At 48.0% G+C, this 19,807-nt stretch overlaps 1 protein-coding gene across 1 annotated transcript in view; it reads right to left on the reverse strand.

Moving 5' to 3' along the window:
* Positions 1-19,807, reverse strand: part of LOC107292085 — a gene marked incomplete at its 3' end in the record, with an annotated part of 196,831 nt that overhangs the window by 74,839 nt on the left and 102,185 nt on the right. Inside the window, 2 exon segments of the mRNA XM_029285080.1 lie at positions 14,334-14,339; positions 19,412-19,807. Of these exon segments, the coding sequence (XP_029140913.1) occupies positions 14,334-14,339; positions 19,412-19,807 (402 nt within the window).

Raw genomic sequence — 19,807 nt, forward strand, 5'->3', positions numbered from 1 at the left:
CCCCCCCCCCCAGGCCGCACCTTCCTCTTCAGAGCCAGATTCCAGGCTGGAGTCCAGTTCTTCAATCCCCTCCGAGGGAACGACTGGGCCCAAACTCCTTTCCAGCTCTTCGATCTCCCGCCTGATTTTCTCTCGCTCCGCCTCGAGCTCCATCACTGCGGCACCTGCAAACGAGGCAGAAAAGTCATATAAAAAGGGGCCACACGTATTTCATATACAGCAGGGGTGTCAAACTCAATTTCATTGAGGGCCGCATCAGCATTGCGGTTGCCCTCAGGGGTGTGTGGCCAGAGTGGGTGCAGCCTACTGGGTGGGCGTGGATGGAGTGGGTGTGGCCTACTGGGTGGGCATGGCCAGCTCTACATCGTTCGCATCACGGGTGCCTGTGGGGGCCTGGGCAGGAGTGGGACAGATCTGAGGGTCTATGCAGAAGAGGGTGGGACCGGGGCAAGCGCCAAGGCATGGTCCATTTCTTCATTCCTCACAAAGGGTGACACCTCCCCGGCATGCACCCAGGGGGTGGGGCCGACGTGGCAGGGGCTGGTTCCTCGCTGTTTCTGGATGGCCTTGTGGAGCTAAGACTGAATGTGTTTCAGCATAGATGGCCACCACAAAATTGTACATTGGCTCCCGGCCGGCCTGGGCCAAGGCAGCGGGGGCCGTTCCCTCACTGTTTCCAGGATGGCTTCGCGGGCCACATGAAACCACTTTGCGGGCCGCATCCGGCCCCCAGGCCTTGTGTTTGACATGTCTGATATATAGAATATAATGAACTATAAAAGATGGAACAGGAACGGGACAGAATAGAAATTAGAATGGAACAGAACAGAATAGAATAGGGAATGGAATAGAATAATAGAGTTGGAAGGGACCTTGGAGGTCTTCTAGTCCAACCCCCTGCTCAGGCAGGAGAACCTACACCATCTGAGACAAATGACTATCTAGCCTCTTCTTAAAAACCTGGAGCGCCCACGATTTCTGGTGGCAAGCAGTTCCACTGGTTAATTGTCCTCACTGTCAGAGTTTCTCCTTAATTCCAGGTTGCTTCTCTCCTTGATGAGTTCTTGATTCCATCCCTCCGTTAATGCAGCCTAGAACTGTGCTGGCTTTTTTGGCAGCTGCAGCACACGGCTGGCTCGTAGTTAAAATGATGTATGCATCGATTTATTAAATTTGTCGCCCATCTCACCGTCCAAAGCCATTCTGGGCGGCTCTTCAGGCAGCACGTGCTATATGTTCAATGATCTATTTTACACCTATTTTCTCTGAACTTGCAGGTGCTCCTGACACGCATAAAGGAAGACCCCGGAAGAAGCGCCACTCCTAAGATAAAAGCACCCTCCAAACGTGCAACGTGGACACGGGAAAGGGGGGGGGTCTCGGGAGGCGCCGAGCTTCTCCTTTTAAAGCCGCCCACCCCCTCCGGCTCTGCTGCGTTCACACAACCCATTCGCCGCTGCGGGGCTGGGTCCTGACTCGCGTGTGTGAACCCGGCCCATCCTCGGCTGGCTCAAGAAATCCCAGCTAAGCAAGCCGTGGCTTCCCGTGGGCCTAGCTCCTCGTCCCGAAAGAGGCTGCCCCAGCCTGACCTACGACGCGGGCCTCACCTGCTCAAAGCCGCCGCCGGGCGCCGAGGAATCGCTTGCAACCCTCAGCCGGAAGCGGGGAACATGCCGGGTGACGGACCAGGAAGTGACGTCACGCACGGGCTAAGCAAGCCGGAATTACAACAACCCTTTTCCAGGCTCAGGAAAGAGAAAGCCACGCCTACCTCCTCTCTAGAGGCCAACGATAGCCCAAGCTCCGCCTTCCTACTCAAGCGTTGGCCAATCCGCCGTTCGCTTTCTTTTCGGGGCTTTGCCAATCTCCGGCCGCGGATGACCTGGCCGGCGTCATCCAATAGCAGCGCAAAACGAGAAGGCAGGGGGAGGCTTGTGGTATGAACACGTGATGTCTCGGGACCAGCCAATCAGGAGGAAAAGAAACGGGAGGGTGTGTGCTACGAGTGGCGGTAGCCAATGAACGCAATCCGCACGGCGCGCTTTCATACAAAGAGCCGTCCAGTCTGCAGGAGCTCCTGCAGCTGGCGGGCGGTTCGCTGGCCTGCAGTAGCCTAGAACGGGCGTCCCCAACCTTGGCCGCTTTATGACTTGTGGACTTCAACTCCCAGAATTCCTCAGCCAGCCATGCTGGCTGAGGAATTCTGGGAGTTGAAGTCCACAAGTCATAAAGCGGCCAAGGTTGGGGACTCCTGGCGTAGAAGGTACTGAACTGTGGTGTGGAGGCTCCGTTTTCAAGGGTAGCCGCTTCGGCCTCATTTGACAATGCTGAGCGAACCAGCCTACCTCGCAGGGTTGTTAGGGAGAAAATAGGAGCGCTGCTTCCAGTATTTGGGAGGCTTCCACAAAGAGGAGGGGGTCAAAGCACCAGAGGGCAGGACAAGAAGCAACGGATGGAAAGTAAGCAAGGAGAGAAGCAACCTGGAATTAAGGAGAAACTTCCTGACAGTTGGGACAATTAACCAGTGGAACAGCTTGCCACCAGAAATTGTGGGTTTTCAAGAGACTGGCTAGCCACTTGTCTGAAATAGTATAGGCACGGGTAGGCAACCTCGGCTCTTTTATGACTCATGGACTTCAATTATGCTAGGAATTCTGGGAGTTGAAGTCCATGAGTCATAAAAGAGCCGAGGTTGCCTACCCCTGGTATAGGGTCTCTTGCTTGAGCAAGGGGTTGGACTAGATGACCTCCAGATTCTGATTCTGAATGGAAGGTGGCTTGCAAACTAAACAAGCACGTTCAGCCAATCCTTGCTCAATCCTGGTTTGTGGAAGAAATCACAGAACCGCAGAGAAAATGACTTCTGGGCCCAGCACATGTAGTAAGCTCACACCGTATCTAGGATTTAGGCTTGAAATCCTAATATTTACATTAATGGGATTGAGGAAAGGCAAATGTCACCATGAGAGTATTAAATATATTAAAGGGGAGAAATTACACCCATGTGTGATTTTCTGTAAAAATGATGCGGTGCCAAGATTTGAGAAACACTGAGCTGTTTAACACTTTTTTTTTATGAACTTGGGGTCAGTTTTAATAGGTGGCTGAATCCTTCTAGTCAAGTTATTGATGAGATTTACATCCAGTCTTTCAGAAGTCAAAACACAACATCCCCACAACGAACCTCAACTGGAGCCAGGTGCATTATAAGATTTTAATTAGTATCCTTTAAGAAAATTATTTCTTAATAGATTTAATTCCAAGATTAATGCCTTTTGGCACTACTCAATGGGTGCTGCTTAATTCTTTTTTTTATCAGTTTCTTTCTGTGACTTTAGGTAACAACTCTGGATCATCCACACATCCACAACCTTCAAAATGCTCCAATTGTTGTAAATCCTTCCTTTAGCTCGGCTAAACCATTACTAAACTGGAAAAGGGGTGCATTTTATATAGGTGTCATATTTATGTGGCTGCCCATCTTACAAAAACATGACTCTGAGCAGTATATAACAGAAAACCAAATATATAAAGGTACTCATAAGCATAAAACTATAAAAATACATTTATGTGCATTCTCATCACAGGCAGCAGATGGAAACTTCTGCCAAAAAAAAGAGGTCAGAATAGTATCTAATCCTTCCAGAACAGGTAACCCATCCTTAAAGCAGAGGCATTTGCTTACAGACTTTTTCATGATTGAAAAAAACAAAAACATAAGCCAAACCAAACTCCATACTTGCAGTTTCATTTTAATTTTAAAAATAATACTATTACAAAAACCTGGAGAAATTAAAAAGCTTCAAAAACTGTATATTCAGAAGGTTAAATCTTGGGATACTTTGCTAGGCAAAAGCAATAAACGGTTCCATCGCATCTGTACAACAGCTGGTTTTCAAGAAACGTGATTTCTACCAAGAAGACGGTTTTAATAATAACAACAATATCTGTGCGCGCGAGGACAACTCGGGCTGGCAGCCAAGTTAAATAAGAAATATATTCCTGACTAGACTTTTAAAGCAATCTCTAAATGAGCAGCCAGCCAGTGAAGTGTGAAAACATTTGGTTATCTTTGCACGTTATGAAATAACTTTCCGTTGATCCATCCAGAGGTTAATAACTCAAGAGCTGCAACTTTTCTTAACAGTCTCAGAAGTTAAAGATCACAGCACAAAACCATTGAAAAATCCAGCTTCCAATCTTAAGTTTTCTCCAAGAACGAGAGGTAATAAATAGATTCTCAGGGGGTTCCTTGTGACGGTATCTCAGATATTTTGTCTAGAGACTTCAGAAGGTCGGCCACAAGCTGCAGTTCTTCTGCACCAGAAACCAGCTGCCTAGAAGGAACGTAAGATGGGGATAAGTGCCCTGGTGACAGCTACGTTGCTACCTGCAGTGATGCAGGCAGACCCAATTTATTCAATTCTATATTCTCTTACACCCTGCTCTTTCTGTGGTGGTCCCTAGCACCTACTATTTTGGAGTGGACCACTCAAAACTTTAAATAGGCTAATTTAATTTATCCCCATTTTCCCTCCTCACCAAAGCAAACAACAAATCCTATCTCTTGTTTGAGATCACAACCATACCCTCTTTGCCTCAGAGGCCCAGCTTCCATGGAACAAGCACACACACACGGAAATGTGAGTCACCCCAAGGTTTTCTGCTCTGACCTTGTTTTCCAGCCATTTTGGATTCTTACAAGATTAAGGTTTGGGAATTCAAGTGTCTGGTTCAGAATAAAGGTTACCAATCTGTGCACCCCTTTGTAAATAAATGCACCTGAATGGTGTTTTAGCAGCTGGGTGGCTGAATTCAATAAGCTGGATGCATGGATTGTAAAGCCCACATTATTTTCCTTAGCTATAAACGGTGACATTTTGTCTTATAATCAATATAATTAGGAATTATGCTGTGCAGCTACCACATCGAAGCCGAAGGGTAGAATTTAACCTTGCGACATTTAGTAAGTTGGAAGTGTTTTGAAGACACTTTAAAAAAAAACCCAGCAGGAATTAACATACTAGCACCTGGGAAAGGCCTACTCATCATACTATTTCACTATTTAGACTTTAGCAATTTGTTTAAACTCCGGGACCATTGCACCAACACTGGAGGTTTTTAAGAAGAAACTGGACAGCCATTTGTCCAAAATGGTATAGGGTTTCCTGCCTGAGCAGGAGTTTGGACTAGATGACCTCCAAGGTCCCTTCCAACTTTATCATTATTATTATTATTATTAATAATAATAATAATAATAATAATAATAATAATAATAATAATTATTATTATTATTATTATTATTATTAATTTTTTTAAGCAACTCAAAGCGGGGAACATGTCTAATTTCTCCTTACAACAACCCTGTGAGGTGAACTGGGCTGGGAAAGGGACTGGCCCAATCTCACCCAGTTGCCTTTCATGGCTAAGGTGGGATATACTATAAACCCTCTAGTTGGCTAGTTGGATATGCGCCACTGAGCTCTAATGGGATTTCCTTCGTTTCAGCCCTGATTAAACCAACTGTGGCTTGTTCAGCAAAGCTTAGCGCCTTGTATGAATTCAGTGTTTCCTATCTGCTTCATCTACTCAAGACTTACTTGATTGACGATTTAGATCTTGTTATCACAGCAAGAAGGTTCTGCAAGGCAACATCTGCATTTTGCTTGACTACAGCCAGGCTTTCTAGATGGCCAGATCTTAAGGCCTGGTTCTCCAATTTGTAGTTTTCCATCTGAACCTTCGTGTAAACAAAGAAGCCTCCATTAGTTGCTGACTTCCCAAACATTGCTTTTTCAGCCCTGGGGTTTTCAAAGTGTGACGTGAGCTAAGGATGTTTCTGGTGGAACATTCAAGGTCCAAGGAAGATCTCCAGGGTTTTCTTCCAAGTAGATTTGTGTAGGATCAGCTTAATTCTCTATATCTTTATTTTAGAAAGCCCCTTTTTTTAAAATAATAATAATAATAATCAGCATTTAATTACAGGAAAGGTTGCTTTGCAAGGCATACTCTTCTACCCCACTGACTTTTCAAATAGGAACTATCTGTCCTTACAAGGCCTGTAGAAACCATGTCTTCCCACCAGCATCGAGTCAAGATCGGCTCAGAACCCACAGATCCATAGCCAGCTAGAACCACGGTTCCAGAAGCTGGCGCAGCTGCTCGTTTTAGATCCCTAGCTGGCTTGGGAAGAAACAGGGCAGAGGGGAGCAGTTAGAGCAGTGATGGCGAACTTTTTAGAGCCTGAGTGCCCAAACTGCAACCCAAAACCTACTTATTTATCACCGGGTGCCAGGTGGGCGTGGCTTACTGGGCAGGCATGGCTGGGGTCATGGCAGACTGGGTGGGTGTGGCCAAGCTGGGCATGGTCACCTCAATGTTGCTCGTGGGGAGGGACGCCTGTGGGGGCCGGGCAGGATTGGGGGAGATCCAGGGGGTCTCTGGCAGGTGGGGCGGTGGGCAGGAGGCTTGTCCTGCGGGGTGAGGCTGGGAAAGGCGAGGCAGGGCAGGGGTGCCATTGTCGCAGGGCAAGGAGAGGCAGGGGCCGGGGCAGCTGCTGCCTGACACCATTGGCCCCCGCACACAGAAGCCAGCAAATGCATGGGGGCCGACAGTGTCCGTCAGCAGCCACAGCCTGCCGGCCCCTTGACTGGCGCACTCTGGGCCTCCGCAGCCCACCACCAGCAGTTCAGAGAAACTGCCTCTGAGCTGGATGGCCGGCCGACAGCTGAGGAGGCGATGCAGTGGGTTGTGCCCGGGAAAAGGAGAGCATGCGAGGCCAGGAGGGATGGGATGGGGGGGGGGGAAGGAGGGAAACCAGCCGTGCTGGGATGCATCCAGCCACGTGGGAGCTCGGCGAGTTAGCGAGGGACGGTTGCCATCTCCAGGGCATGGTGCATGTGCCCACAGAGAGGGCTCTGAGTGCCACCTCTGACACGCGTGCCATAGGCTCGCCACCACTGAGTTAGAGGCTGTGCACCTGAACCTCAGAAGCTCTTTCCGTTCAAGCAAGGACAACATGCTTCACCGGCGGCACTCTGCACAATCTGCTGTGTGTGAAATCTAGGATTTACCTGCTCCAATACAGGCAGTGCTCAAATTACCACCAGTTGCTTAATGACCGTTCAAATTGATGCATGGCCACAGGATGGGTGCTTTATGCCCCATAAAGTACCCCTGGCCATTGTAAATGGTCATTCTGCCCCCCCCCCAGCCCGTGACTGTAGGTCAGCTGCCTTGCAGCCCATCAACTACGACCAGTTGCGGTGATCGATCCCCAGTCATGTGAGTGCAATTCATGAATGACCAGTGTTCACTTGGTGGCAGCATTTACTTAACAACTGCCACCAAAAAAATGTCAGAAAAAGGGTGGGTGCCTTGACTTATGACCATAAGTGCCTTGATTTATGACCAGATTTCAGGTTCCAACTTCAGTTGTAAGTCAAGGACTCTGTGTGTCAGAATCCAGTTATATTTCCTTTCTATCTATCTCCTCTGATCTAAAATCAATTCTCACCCTTCCTTGGATTCTGCCATACTCCCAAGGGGGAGGGGGGATATGCATGCAGGCTTATTACTTTCACTTCCTCTATTCACTACAAAGTAACCTTTTATTTATTCCCCTTTGTGTCTGCTAACCATTACAATTTAACAAATTGCCTCCTATACTATGCACCCCTCTGAACTTCTCCTCCCTACCGGGCAGCTAGGAAACAGATACAAACCTCCGGGATCTGGTTTATTTCTCCATCCTCAAAAGGTGTGAAGAGCTGTGGAATGATCACGCACAAACGGAGCCGGACTGATGTTATCTTCCCTTTCCCATCGATGGACTTAACACCTGGGGATTGGCCGGTCTGAACCACCCGGATGAACTGTGGGGTGGGGTTTGCTTCGGGACACTTTAAAATAATCGATCTGTAAGGGAATCCCTCAGATCATGTCCATTATGCCTGCTATCAACTACTCTTAATAAAAGTTCCTGTTGGAAGAGATTGCTCCCAAGAGTTCTGCTTTCTTAAGATGTGGGATTGAAGTGGGTCCTTACACTTCAATCCTTATCCTTATCTCATCTCCCCCCAAATTCCTTCAGAATGTCTCTATCGGTCACACTGGTGCGAGGCCTCGCTGTGTACCTGAAGGTGCAAGTTTTCCTGCTTCAGCTTGATGACGTTGTTTTCTGCTTTAATGGCCCGTTTCTGGAATAGAAAGCAGAGAAAGGCTTATTTGGGGGGGAGGGCTGCAGGCAAACACGACCCATGGTTCTTAATTCCGGGAGAGAAGGACCACCAGCAGATGGCTCCCCTATCATATTTTGGCGCGAGGATGAAAGAAGCACCCATCCATCTCGGAGCCCCAGAATGAGGCAGCAGGATCAGCTACCACCTTACCCAGACCTAACTTGATACCCAGCTCGTTCCCACGGCGCCCCAGACCCACCGTCATTAACTGGAGGTTCTCTTCCACTTGTTGCACCATGGCTTCCAACTCACGAGCCTCCTTCTCCTCTTTCCGTTTGTTCTTCTCTAAAGTCCTTTCCAGGTGCCTTATTCTAGTGGAGAGAAGGAACGAGTCCACTTTGGTCTCTAGCCTGCAGAAAAGTCTGGCGAGTTCTGCCCTCCGCAGTCCCCCGGGAGCACGAGATGAGCAAGGGCGCCTGTGATGACCCAGGGCCCCAAACGGAGGCAAAGCAATCAGCTGGCCAGAGCAATAGTCTTTTTAATCACTGCCAATGTTCACTCAAAAGCCCCCCACATATGCTGGCACGAGTTCAAACAAAAACAGCCAGGGAAGTTTACACTGTTCTTAAAGCAAGACAGATAACAAGTAAACGTAGAATCCTTTTAACTCTCAGCTTGCCTGTGAACTGCAGACTGCAAGGAAATATCAGCAGGAAGCAAACTGGTCCAGAATACAAAGTGTCCAGGTTACAAGAGCACACGATCTCAAGATTTCACGTTTGTTCCCGGCAAATGCCCCACCCCACAGCGTCTCCTTAAATCCTACTCCCCAGGTGTGCCTTGTGGAATGGGGCGGGATGCTCTCCTCCCGAGCAAGTGAGCCTGCCGCCGTTGTTCCCTCATCCTCTCTGCTCTCCTTGCTCTAGGATCAGTGGGGAGGGGCCTTGCTCCTCGCCTGAGCTCTGCCTTCCCTGTTCCAAACCTGAAGGGCCCTGACCTGCCTCAGCCTGCTCCTCCCCACAGTCCTCCGAAGCCACAGACACCCCCTCCTGGGCCTCAACAGGGAACTCCATGTCTTCCTCGGAGTCAGGCTGCGACGGAGGCGTGACAGCGCCTTTTAAAGCAGGTCTGCTAACGCATACGTTAAGGAAACCCTTCGCTACCTTGTCGGAACCTGGAACTTTATGTCCCCCGAATGAGATAACTTACATAAACAAACATTTTAGGTTACTGAACTTGGAAGGGGCCATTCGATCCTATCCCCCGTTCAGCAAGGAATCCTAAAGAAGGCATCCATAATCATCGTGCTTGACTGCTAGTCTTGTAAAGAAGATTTGACATTATGGCTCACCTCTGCAGCAAGGAAGAGCCCAACAGCTGCCTGGCTGCACTGTGGAAATGGTTCCACCAGGAAGAAGTATTTTTCTAATGTCAAACAATCTGCCTTCATGTGACCTCAGGGCATTTTTCTGTAACCCGCCCTCTGGAATGGCCACACCTTCACAGATATTTAGAGTGCTACGGGAGCCCATCTTTTATTTCTCAGGATTAAATGTACTTTCTCTCTTGATTCAGGGGGTTCAGGTCAAGAGAACTAACCAATTAGAGCAGTGGTGGCGAACCTATGGTACGGGTGCCAGAGGCGGCACTCACCCGTGCCGTCGCCCCAGTCCTAGGCCTTCAGCTCGGTTTTATAAAACATTTTTGCTTTAGGCCTCCGCCGCCGTGTGCAAAAAGAAAAAAGGTTCAATCAGTCAGTCAATTTCAACTTCTCGCGGGAAAAAAAAAGATCTTGCAAAGTTGGAATTGATTGATTGAACTTTTTAGTCCCACCCAGTCTGCCGGTACCACCACAGCCACGCCCACCCAATGGGCCACGCCCACCCAGCACTCGACGATGCATAAGCGGGTTTTGGGTTGCAGTTTGAGCACTCGGTCTCTAAAAGGTTCGCCATCACTGAATTAGAGGTTTTATTTTTCTACAAATCTTAATTTTATACTCACCTTTCTGCCTGAGAGTCAGAAACAGCTTGAATATGGCTGAGTGTACTTGTTAACTTGGAATTTTCTTCTTTCAGCTATATATATATAAAAAAAGATTCAGACGCTGAAGGATTTGGACATCCTGGAAAAGAACTGTTCAAAAGTGGGCAATTGCATGCATAGGCAACAAGGCAGAAAATCAGTCCGACGTCACAATTAAGGACAACTTGCTAAAAAGGTGAAAGTGTCTTGCCTTTGGCTGGGATACACAAAGGGAGTTCTGCGAGTGTTTCTCACAAAGTGCCTAGAAAACCTTGCGATGCTTCAAAATCTGTGTGATGCTGTGTTTCTATATTCCACGCCACAACCAGAAAGGGGGTGGGGAAAAACACCCCAAATTTCCCAGACCACGAAAAGCACACCCAGGTCACCAGCCTGCCCATTCAGCCACATGAAAGGAATTACAACGAAGGTTTGTTAAGGATAGAATCCCAAGCTTTCTGAAGGGAAGGAGATTTTGAATGCCTCCTGATGTTCAAGAGAGAAACTTGATATGAAACAGAATGAGATAAACCAGGGGTAGTCAACCTTGGCTCTTTTATGACTCGTGGACTTCAACTCCCAGAATTCCTGAGCATGCTGACTCAGGAATTCTGGGAATTGAAATCCACGAGTTATAAAAGAGCCAAGGTTGCCTACCCCTGATCTAAACTCATCAAATCATGATCTAGATCAGGGGTGGGGAACCTTGGCTCTTTTATGACTTGTGGACTTCAACTCCAAGAATTCCTGAGCCAGCATGGCAACCTCTCCCTTTCCCCTCAGCACGACTGGTTCAGGAATTCTGGGAGTTGAAGTCCACGAGTCATGAAAGAGCCAAGGTTGCCTACCCCTGATCTAGATCATGATTTGATGAGTTTAGATCAGGGGTAGGAAACCTTGGCTCTTTTATGACTCGTGGCAAACACGAAGGGGAGAATACGTGCTACCTTAGAAGAAGAAAAGAGGGATACACACCGAGCAAAATTACATTTGCTAGGAATGTAGCCTTGTTGTCTTGGAGAGGTCAGGAGAGAGAAGAGCTTCCAAAGAGAGACACCAACACTCACCTCTTGGTAACGCAGCTGCAACAGTCGGCAGAAGCCATCTTCTGGGGACATCCCACCACTTGGCGAGCTTTGCTCGCCCTTCCCAAGACAGCTGCAGGAGATGTGGTCATTTCCTCCCAGCTGGTCCGGGGAGAAGGTCTGGAGCTCTGAGAGGTTGCAAGAGAAGGAGTTCAAAGTGCTGCTGCTAAGCGAGGCGCTGGGGACTCTGACCAGGTGGGCCTCTTCGACGGCCGAGGGCTGATACGAGCCGCTCCACTCGTCCTCATCCTCTTCCAGCAAGGAGTCCAAAGCAGTTGGGTCTTCAAAAAACGGCTCTCGCAAGTCCTTGTTCGACCCCAGCGACTCGGCCAAGAAGGAGCTCTCATCCAGCAGGAAGCAGGACCTCAGCGATCCCTACAAGCGAAGCAAAAAGTTTGGGATTTTGACCATCTCACGCCTTCCCTACGCTGAGACCAAACAGCCTTCCTGCACCAAACTGGCAGACAGAGATCCCTCTAGCTCAGGGGTAGGCAACCTTGGCTCTTTTATGACTGGTGGACTTCCAGAATTCCTGAGCCAGCCATGCTAGGCCGGGTTATGCAACCTTGGCTCTTTTATGACTCGTGGACTTCAACTCCCAGAATTCCTGAGCCAGCCATGCTGAGGGGAAAGGGAGGTTTCCAAGCTAAGCCAGGCTGGCTCAGGAATTCTGGGAGTTGAAGTCCACGAATCATAAAAGAGCCAAGGTTGCCCACCCCTGATCTAGATCATGATTTGATGAGTTTAGATCAGGGGTAGGCAACCGTGGCTCTTTTATGACTCATGGACTTCAACTCCCAGAATTCCTGAGCCAGCATGGCTCAGCTTGGAAACCTCCCTTTCCCCTCAGCATGGCTATCTGAGGAATTCTGGGAGTTGAAGTCCACCAGTCACAAAAGAGCCGAGGTTGCCTAACCCTGCTCTAGCAGAAGCTGTAGCTTTCCCAAAATCCCCTCAAGGGCCACAACCGCTCATTTATTGACAATAAGGAATTGCGTCGGAGGTCTTCAAAGGAGGTGAAGGAAGCCCGGAGGCCACAGACCAGGGGTGGGCAACGAGCTACCATCTGGAGACTCAAACTGCCAAACTGCCCTCAGTCAGCAGAAGTAGCCTACAGTGCTGCACTCTAACCACTGCACCACCAAAACCATTGAAAGCAATTAAAAGCATAAACACAAAATAGAGTAATCAATAACTGAGACAAACATTTTTCAGATTTCTCAGGATTCCATGGCCTGATGGCAAAGCCACCTCTTCAGGCGAACAGGCATCAAGGAGACTCTGCGGCCCAGCCACATTTCTGCCCCAGCTCAGAAACGAACTTCAGAAATTTCCTCAGATAATAAGCTATCCCAGGGGTAGGCAACCTTGGCTCTTTTATGACTCCCAGCTGGCTCGGGAATTCTGGGAATTGAAGTCCACGAGTCATAAAAGAGCCAAGGTTGCCTACCCCTGAGCTATCTCAACTTCTTGGACTTGGCCCAACTCCTTACAGAGAACAGCTGCTCTGTGAAAAGCACATTCGTCAACAGAGAAAACGGCTATTATTCATATTGTGATGCTGTGGTTGTCAACGCTGCAAATACTGTATATTCTTGCTTTGACAATATGCAGAACTGTCTGGTATTTTTATAGTTAAACCAGGCAACAGGGAAAAAGGGAGGAGAATAAGGATAGCCCGGAAGTAAATCACATCTTCCAAGTTAATTGGAAGATGTGAACCATGACCCCAAAATAAGGGGGGGGGGGAATGCTTAGAATGTATATGTGTAAGGGAAAAGAAGCAGCCAGATCTAAGCATTTCCACCATGCTGTACTGACGTCTCTGTAACCTTAATAAAGGCTTTTAGGAAAAATATGCCTGAAAGTCCTTTTAAGTGTTTCGTTAATCAGACACATGACAGTGGTTTTTAGAGGTCTCCCCTGCCCTTCTACAGCAGCCAGAGGCAGGCAATTCATTGGCCCTGCCCGTGTTCTCCCCTCTAGGAAAGCAGCGGCTCCCAAATCAATTTTGCATTGATTAGTTTTTTAATGGATTGATCAGCATTCAAGACTTCCCTTTCCCCAAATGACTCTAAACCTCCAGCAAAATCCTTCCTGCTTCTTAGCCCAGGTGAATTGCTCCGAGGAAAGCGGCGTCAGGATGGAGGGTGCCCGAAAAGGGGAAAGCCCACCCCTTTTCCTGTCTGCCCCCCCAAAAAAACCCCAACCTCCCTCCACCCTCTCACCTGGGGGCTGCTGGTATTGGTGGCCCCATGCGAGGAAGCCGTGGCCACCTTCTGCTCCTGGCTCCTCACAAACGCCTTGAAGGAGAAGGGGTTGGCCCCCTCCCCGGGGTTGCCGGGCAGCCCACCTGCCAGAGGAGAGAAAACAAATAATAATAATAATAATAATGATAATAATAATAATAATAATAATAATAATAGTAGTAATAGTAATAAAGTTGGAAGGGACCTTGGAGGTCATCGAGTCCAACCCCCTGCCCAGGCAGGAACCCTACACCATTTCAGACAAGCGGCTGTCCAGTCTCTTCTTAAAAACTTCCAGTGTTGGAGCATTCACCACTTCTGGAGGCAGGTAGTTCCACTGGTTAATTGTTCTAACTGTCAGGAAGTTTCTCCTTAGTTCTAGGTTGTTTCTCTCTTTGGTCAGTTTCCACCCGTTGCTTCTTGTCCTGCCTTCAGGCGCTTTGGAGAATAGCTTGACTCCCTCTTCTTTGTGGCAGCCCCTGAGATATTGGAACACGGCTATCATGTCCCCCCTCGTCCTTCTCTTCGTTAAATTAGACATACCCAATTCCAGCAACCGTTCCTTATATGTTTTAGCCTCCAGTCCCCTAATCATCTTTGTTGCTCTTCTCTGCACTCTTTCTAGAGTCTCAACTTCTTTTTTACATTGTGGTGACCAAAATTGGATGCAGTATTCCAAGTGTGGCCTTACCAAGGCCTTGTAAAGTGGTATTAACCCTTCACGTGATCTTGATTCTCTCCCTCTGTTAATGCAGCCCAGCACTGTGTTGGCTTTTTTGGCAGCTGCAGCACACGGCTGGCTCATATTTAAGTGATTGTCCACTAGGACTCCGAGGTCCCTCTCACAGTTACTACTATTGAGCAAGGTACCCCCTATACCATACCTGTGAAAAAGGGCAGATGGGCCTCTACATTTCTCCCCCCCCCCCCCCCCCGCCAAAGCCATTTGGCCCTCCATTAACTGGGTTTGGCAATTTACCAGTCCTTAAAAGTCAAGGCGGTAACGCCTCCCCTTCTGCAGGCAAAAAACAAAAAACTCTGCACGTGCCCAGAGGCACTTTCCTTCGCGGCTCTATCGCAGAGAAACGGGGACTGCACACACAGACACGCACACACGCACACACACACACGCACACACGCACACACACACAGCCATTGAAGGCCACCACCAATCCCAGCGACACCCCAACCTACGGCCTCTGGCTGGGAATCATGGGACCTGGAATCCTGGGGGCGGGGGGACGGGGAAAACGGGTGTTTCAGAGAGACGCCGCCCTTCTTTCTCCAGGCCGCCCTTCCCCAGCCAGCCCACCGGTCCCCCGCCTGGCGAGCGACCCTGCGCTCCAGCGGGCCGGTTTCGGGAGAGAGAAAGAGGCAGCGTCCCCGAAGGAAGTCGCCGCCCAGCCAGCCAGAAAACACTCTGCACGTGCTCAGAGGCAAATGGCCCTGTAGGCCTGTCTTACCGGCCAGGCCTGCCCAGGGAGGCTCCACGCTTTCCCCGAGGACGGCGCCCGGCGGGAGGGAGCTGTGCCCGGCCATGGGCCGCGGGAGACGGCCGAGACTCTCCTCCTCCCTTCCTCCGCCGCCGCCGCCGCCGCCAGAGGAGCGGACTTCCGGAAGCGCGTGGGCGGGGCCTCGGCACCACGCCCCCTCGCGCCCCAGAGCTACGAAACGGGAAGAGTCGCCCGCGGGGAACCTTCCCTTCCTCAGCACTGAATTTAACCAGAAGCAGAATAGAGCTGGGAGGGACCTTGGAGGTCTTCTAGTCCAGCCCCCTGCTCAAGCAGGAGAACCTATGCCGTTTTAGACAAGCGGCTGTCCAGTGTTTTCTTAAAAAACCTTTCTTGCACCTTGTTGGATAGGGCCCAGTCCTCAAGTCTGTCAAGATGCTTCTGGGGTTTGAGCCTGTCTTCTAAGGCAGGGGTAGGCCACCTTGGCTCTTTTAGGACTGGTGGACTTCAACTCCCAGAATTCCTGAGCCAGCAGGGGGGAACTATGGCCTCTTTATGACTCGTGGACTTCAACTCCCAGAATTCCTGAGCCAGCATGGCTCAGCTTGGAAACCTCTCCCTTTCCCCTCAGCATGGCTGGCTCAGGAATTCTGGGAGTTGAAGTCCACGAGTCATAAAAGAGCCAAGGTTGCCTACCTCTGGCCTAGGCCGCTTTATGACTCGTGGACTTCAACTCCCAGAATTCCTGAGCCAGCACGGCTCAGCTTGGAAACTTGTTGTAACCCATGCACACTCACACACACGCACACACAAAAGAAATAAATCTGCCGAATTGAAATTGTTCAAGCTGAAGAGCAACAGAGACAATCAAGGGTCTGGAAGCTAATGAACAATTAAGGGACGTGGGTATGGCTAGCCCAGGGGTAGGCCATCTTGGCTCTTTTATGACTCGTGGACTTCAACTCCCAGAATTCCTGAACCAGCACGGCTCAGCTTGGAAACCTCTCCCTTTCCCCTCAGCATGGCTGGCTCACGAATTCTGGGAGTTGAAGTCCACGAGTCATAAAAGAGCCAAGGTTGCTTACCCCTGTTCTAAAGCGTTGGCTATTCCTCCTACTTCTGTGTCCTCTGCAAATAGGATGAGCTCTCCTCTCCTGTCGTCCAGATCATTTATGAAGAAGTTGCACACCAGGCCCAAGACTGAACCTCCATCTATAGAGTTCCAGACAGCTGAGTGCAGCTGGTCAACCAATTGTGAATCTAACCCTATATGGCAGGCGGTCTTCAAACCTGGCCTTTTTATGACTTGTGGACTTCAACTCCCAGAATTCCTCAGCCAGTGTGCACTCTGGCTGAGGAATTCTGGGAGTTGAAGTCCACAAGTCATAAAAGGGCCAGGTTTGAAGACCTCTGCTATATGGTAATCTCTTACCAAGGAGAAGGTTGTGGTCTGTTTTATCAAATGCCTTGCTAAAGTCCAAATATACCATGTCTATTTTGCTGATTTGCTAATTTAGTTAAGGTGACCAATTGTCCTCCTTTAGGGAGGACAATCCTTCTTTTGTAAGTTCTGTCCTCTCTCGAAAAGTGTCCTCCTACATGTCCTCCTTTTCATTATTTGAAGACTAATCTGTAAATCTCCGTATTCGATCGATGCCGATCTGTTGCGTGTGATGTGATGTATTTGTATTTGATATTTATGACTGGTGGACTTCAACTCCACTATGTTGCTTCCTTAAATACCTGAAGGTTTGTAAAAATGGAAAATTAATAAAACTTGATTTTTTTTTTTTAAAAAAAAGGCCATAAGATTTGTCTGCCATGATCTCTTTTTAGTAAACCCATGCTGGCTTCTAGTGATAAGTTTTGTTTGTTTTTGGATGCTCACACATCCTCTGCTTGATTATCTTTTCTAAGATTTTTCCAGGTATTGATATTAAGCCGATCGGTCTATAAATTCCTGAATCCATTTACCCCCTTTTTGTAGATTGAAAGCACATCAGCTCTTTTCCAGTCCTCTCGTATTTCCCGTGTAAGGTAGAATACATTTAGTGGCTCCAGAATTATATCTGCCAGCGCCTTCAAAATCCTGGGACATAAACCATCTTACCCAGGTGATCTGTACTATTTCTGTGGAGAAATGTGCCAATTCTATGGAGTGACAAGAACATTCTCGAATTCAAGAATCTCCACATTTATCTTCAGATAAATTGCAACCGTAAATAGATCAGAGGTCTTCAAATGCTGGCTGACGAATTCTGGGAGTTGAAGTCCACAAGTCATAAAAGGGCCAGGTTTGAAGACCTCTGGTTTAGATGGACTGAGTTTAATGTTAGGGTAAACAAAAAATGGTATAGGACAAGTTCTCCTACTTGAACAGGGAGCTGAACTAGAAGACCTACAAGGTCCCTTCCAGATTCTATTCTATTCATTCTACTCTACTCTAGTGGCTAGGGAGACCCTACTGAGGGGGGGGAGGAAGGGAGAAAATAGGGTGAATGTTCCAGTGCCACTGCGGTCGTTCATAAGGGTGAACAACTGCTGTGGCTCTGCAACATTCGTAGTTAAGGGACTTTTTCGTAAATACTAGGGGGCGCTTATCGCGTAGCTTCGAACATTCACTAAGGGAACATTCGTAACTTGGGGATTACCTGTATCTCAAAAACCTTTGTTGGCCTTAGAAAGCCTCGTTTCTGTTAAAAAGCTTTAAAGACGAGGGGACCATTGAAACCATCCAATTTACAAGAGTTTCAGTTTGTTTAGTTTAGTTTTATTAAATTTATACCCCGCCCTTCTCCTGGGGATTGTCTTGCATGGGGCTGACATTTGGAAAACCCATTTAGATTGTATCAAACAATGACAGGGAGGAGCTCAGTCACATTTCCAACAATGAAGGCCGAATTAGCCCCAGTGTTAGGTCCTGCCAGTTCCTGCCATCTGGAGGGGCATTTGGGGGGGAGGGTGGACAAATGGACAATATGATTGTGTGTACATGATGGAAATAGGGAGGGGGGAAATAACAGGTGATGAAGACCATAGAAGCCCAGAATTGGTTTGTACCAGAGGCACCTTTTGCTTCAATCCGATGAAGTCGAGGGTCTTTCTTTCCTAAGGGACCCGGTTGGGGCAGGTCAGACGCCTAGATTCTGACACATTACATTGTTCAAATTAGGCAGAGTTAGAAGATCTTTTAAAGGCAACTGATTAAAGTAATCTAACAAAGAGGTTTCCCCTAATGAAAAGAGGAGTCCAGGACACATTCAGTAGAAAAAGTACAAAAGAATAGTTGATTGGATGGAAGAAATGTTACATCAGAAACATAGACAGTAAGATAAACATCCCATAATATTAAGCATAACCATTTGAAAGAGCATTTTATTAAAAGGAGAACATTTGTATGGGAAAAGGCATCAGGAGTCACATAAATCTGTTGTGAAAAGGGACATTTTCAGCCAGCTGAATCTTCTAGCATGTTCAGTTGAAAAAGTCCTTTGTTACTCAGCCTGAGAAAGTCCCTTATTTTGCAGTTAGAAAGTGACAAGCACCTAGGTGCTAAGGCAGAAAGGTACATTACAAAGTTATGATAAAAATATAAAAGTTACAAGAAAGTGCAAATAAGTACAAGAAACGTGCAAGGAATGTATTCCTGCAACACAGACGTCGTCAAATGAGGCAAAAGTTATTGGCTGCATAACTTGAACTGCTAACCAGAGAGCAAAAGTGGCATTAAGGATGAGGTTGGAGGCAAAAAGGAGAGAAAAGGGTGAATTGACTCATTAATAAAAATTTGCAACACTTTAAATGGACTGAGTTTAATCTTCGGGGAAACAAAAAAACGAACAGTGATGTTTTATTTACTTGAAAAGGCAAAGCCATAATCCAGCAGGGCAGTTGGGGAGGATGAGTTGCAATGTTGGCTGAGAACTGTTGCCAGATGGGCTGTTTTTCTACCTGACTGGATTAGTTTTGGAGGTTTCTTGCAGGAAAGCTGGGGCCTTGGTGGGTTCATTGGGGGGGGGAGGCTGTTTTGGCCTATTTTTAAGGGGGTTAAGTTTTAGGGCAGTATATCAAACTAATATGAAGGATATCTGCAAAATACATTGCAGGGGCAGGCAGGGCTGGGTCAACCGTCCGCATCCCCCAGCTTCTCCTTTCTTGCCTCCCCTTTCCGCCTTCTTTCCCAAGGACCCTGTCAAGCGTCCTGCCGTCAAATGTCTAGGAGAGGGGGGAAATGGGCAAGAAACCTGCTGTGGGAATTAGTGGCGGGAGGGAATGATAGCTGAGGAAGAGCAGATCAACATGGAACCAGTTTGTGCCATGCATATTCAAGGGCGTTTACAAGTATCATGACTGAAGGCATACTCAGGCATATTTAGCGTTTTTCCCCATGGGAATCTTTTGATGTCAATGAAGGTGTACACCGTTGGTAAAGCTCTTTCCACATTTCAGGCATTCTTATGGTTTTTGTCCTGTGTGGATCCTTTGATGTGCATAAAGGTGTTTCCTCTTACTGAAACTCTTTCCACACTCAGGGCATTTATGTAGTTTCTCTCCTGTGTGGATCCTTTGATGTATATAAAGGCTGCTTCTCCAAGTGAAGCACTTTCCACATTCCAGACATTTAAATGGTTTCTCTCCTGAGTGGATCCTTTGATGTTTATAAAGGCTGCTTCTCCAAGGGAAGCACTTTCCACATTCCAGGCATTTAAATGGTTTCTCTCCTGTGTGGATCCTTTGATGTATATAAAGGTTTCCCCTCAGACTGAAGCTCTTTCCACATTCCAGGCATTTAAATGGTTTCTCTCCTGAGTGGATCC

This window comes from Protobothrops mucrosquamatus, unplaced genomic scaffold (genome assembly GCF_001527695.2).
Source record: "Protobothrops mucrosquamatus isolate PMUCROS unplaced genomic scaffold, P.Mucros_1.0 scaffold1262, whole genome shotgun sequence".
In the NCBI taxonomy this organism is placed as follows: Eukaryota; Metazoa; Chordata; class Lepidosauria; order Squamata; family Viperidae; genus Protobothrops; species Protobothrops mucrosquamatus.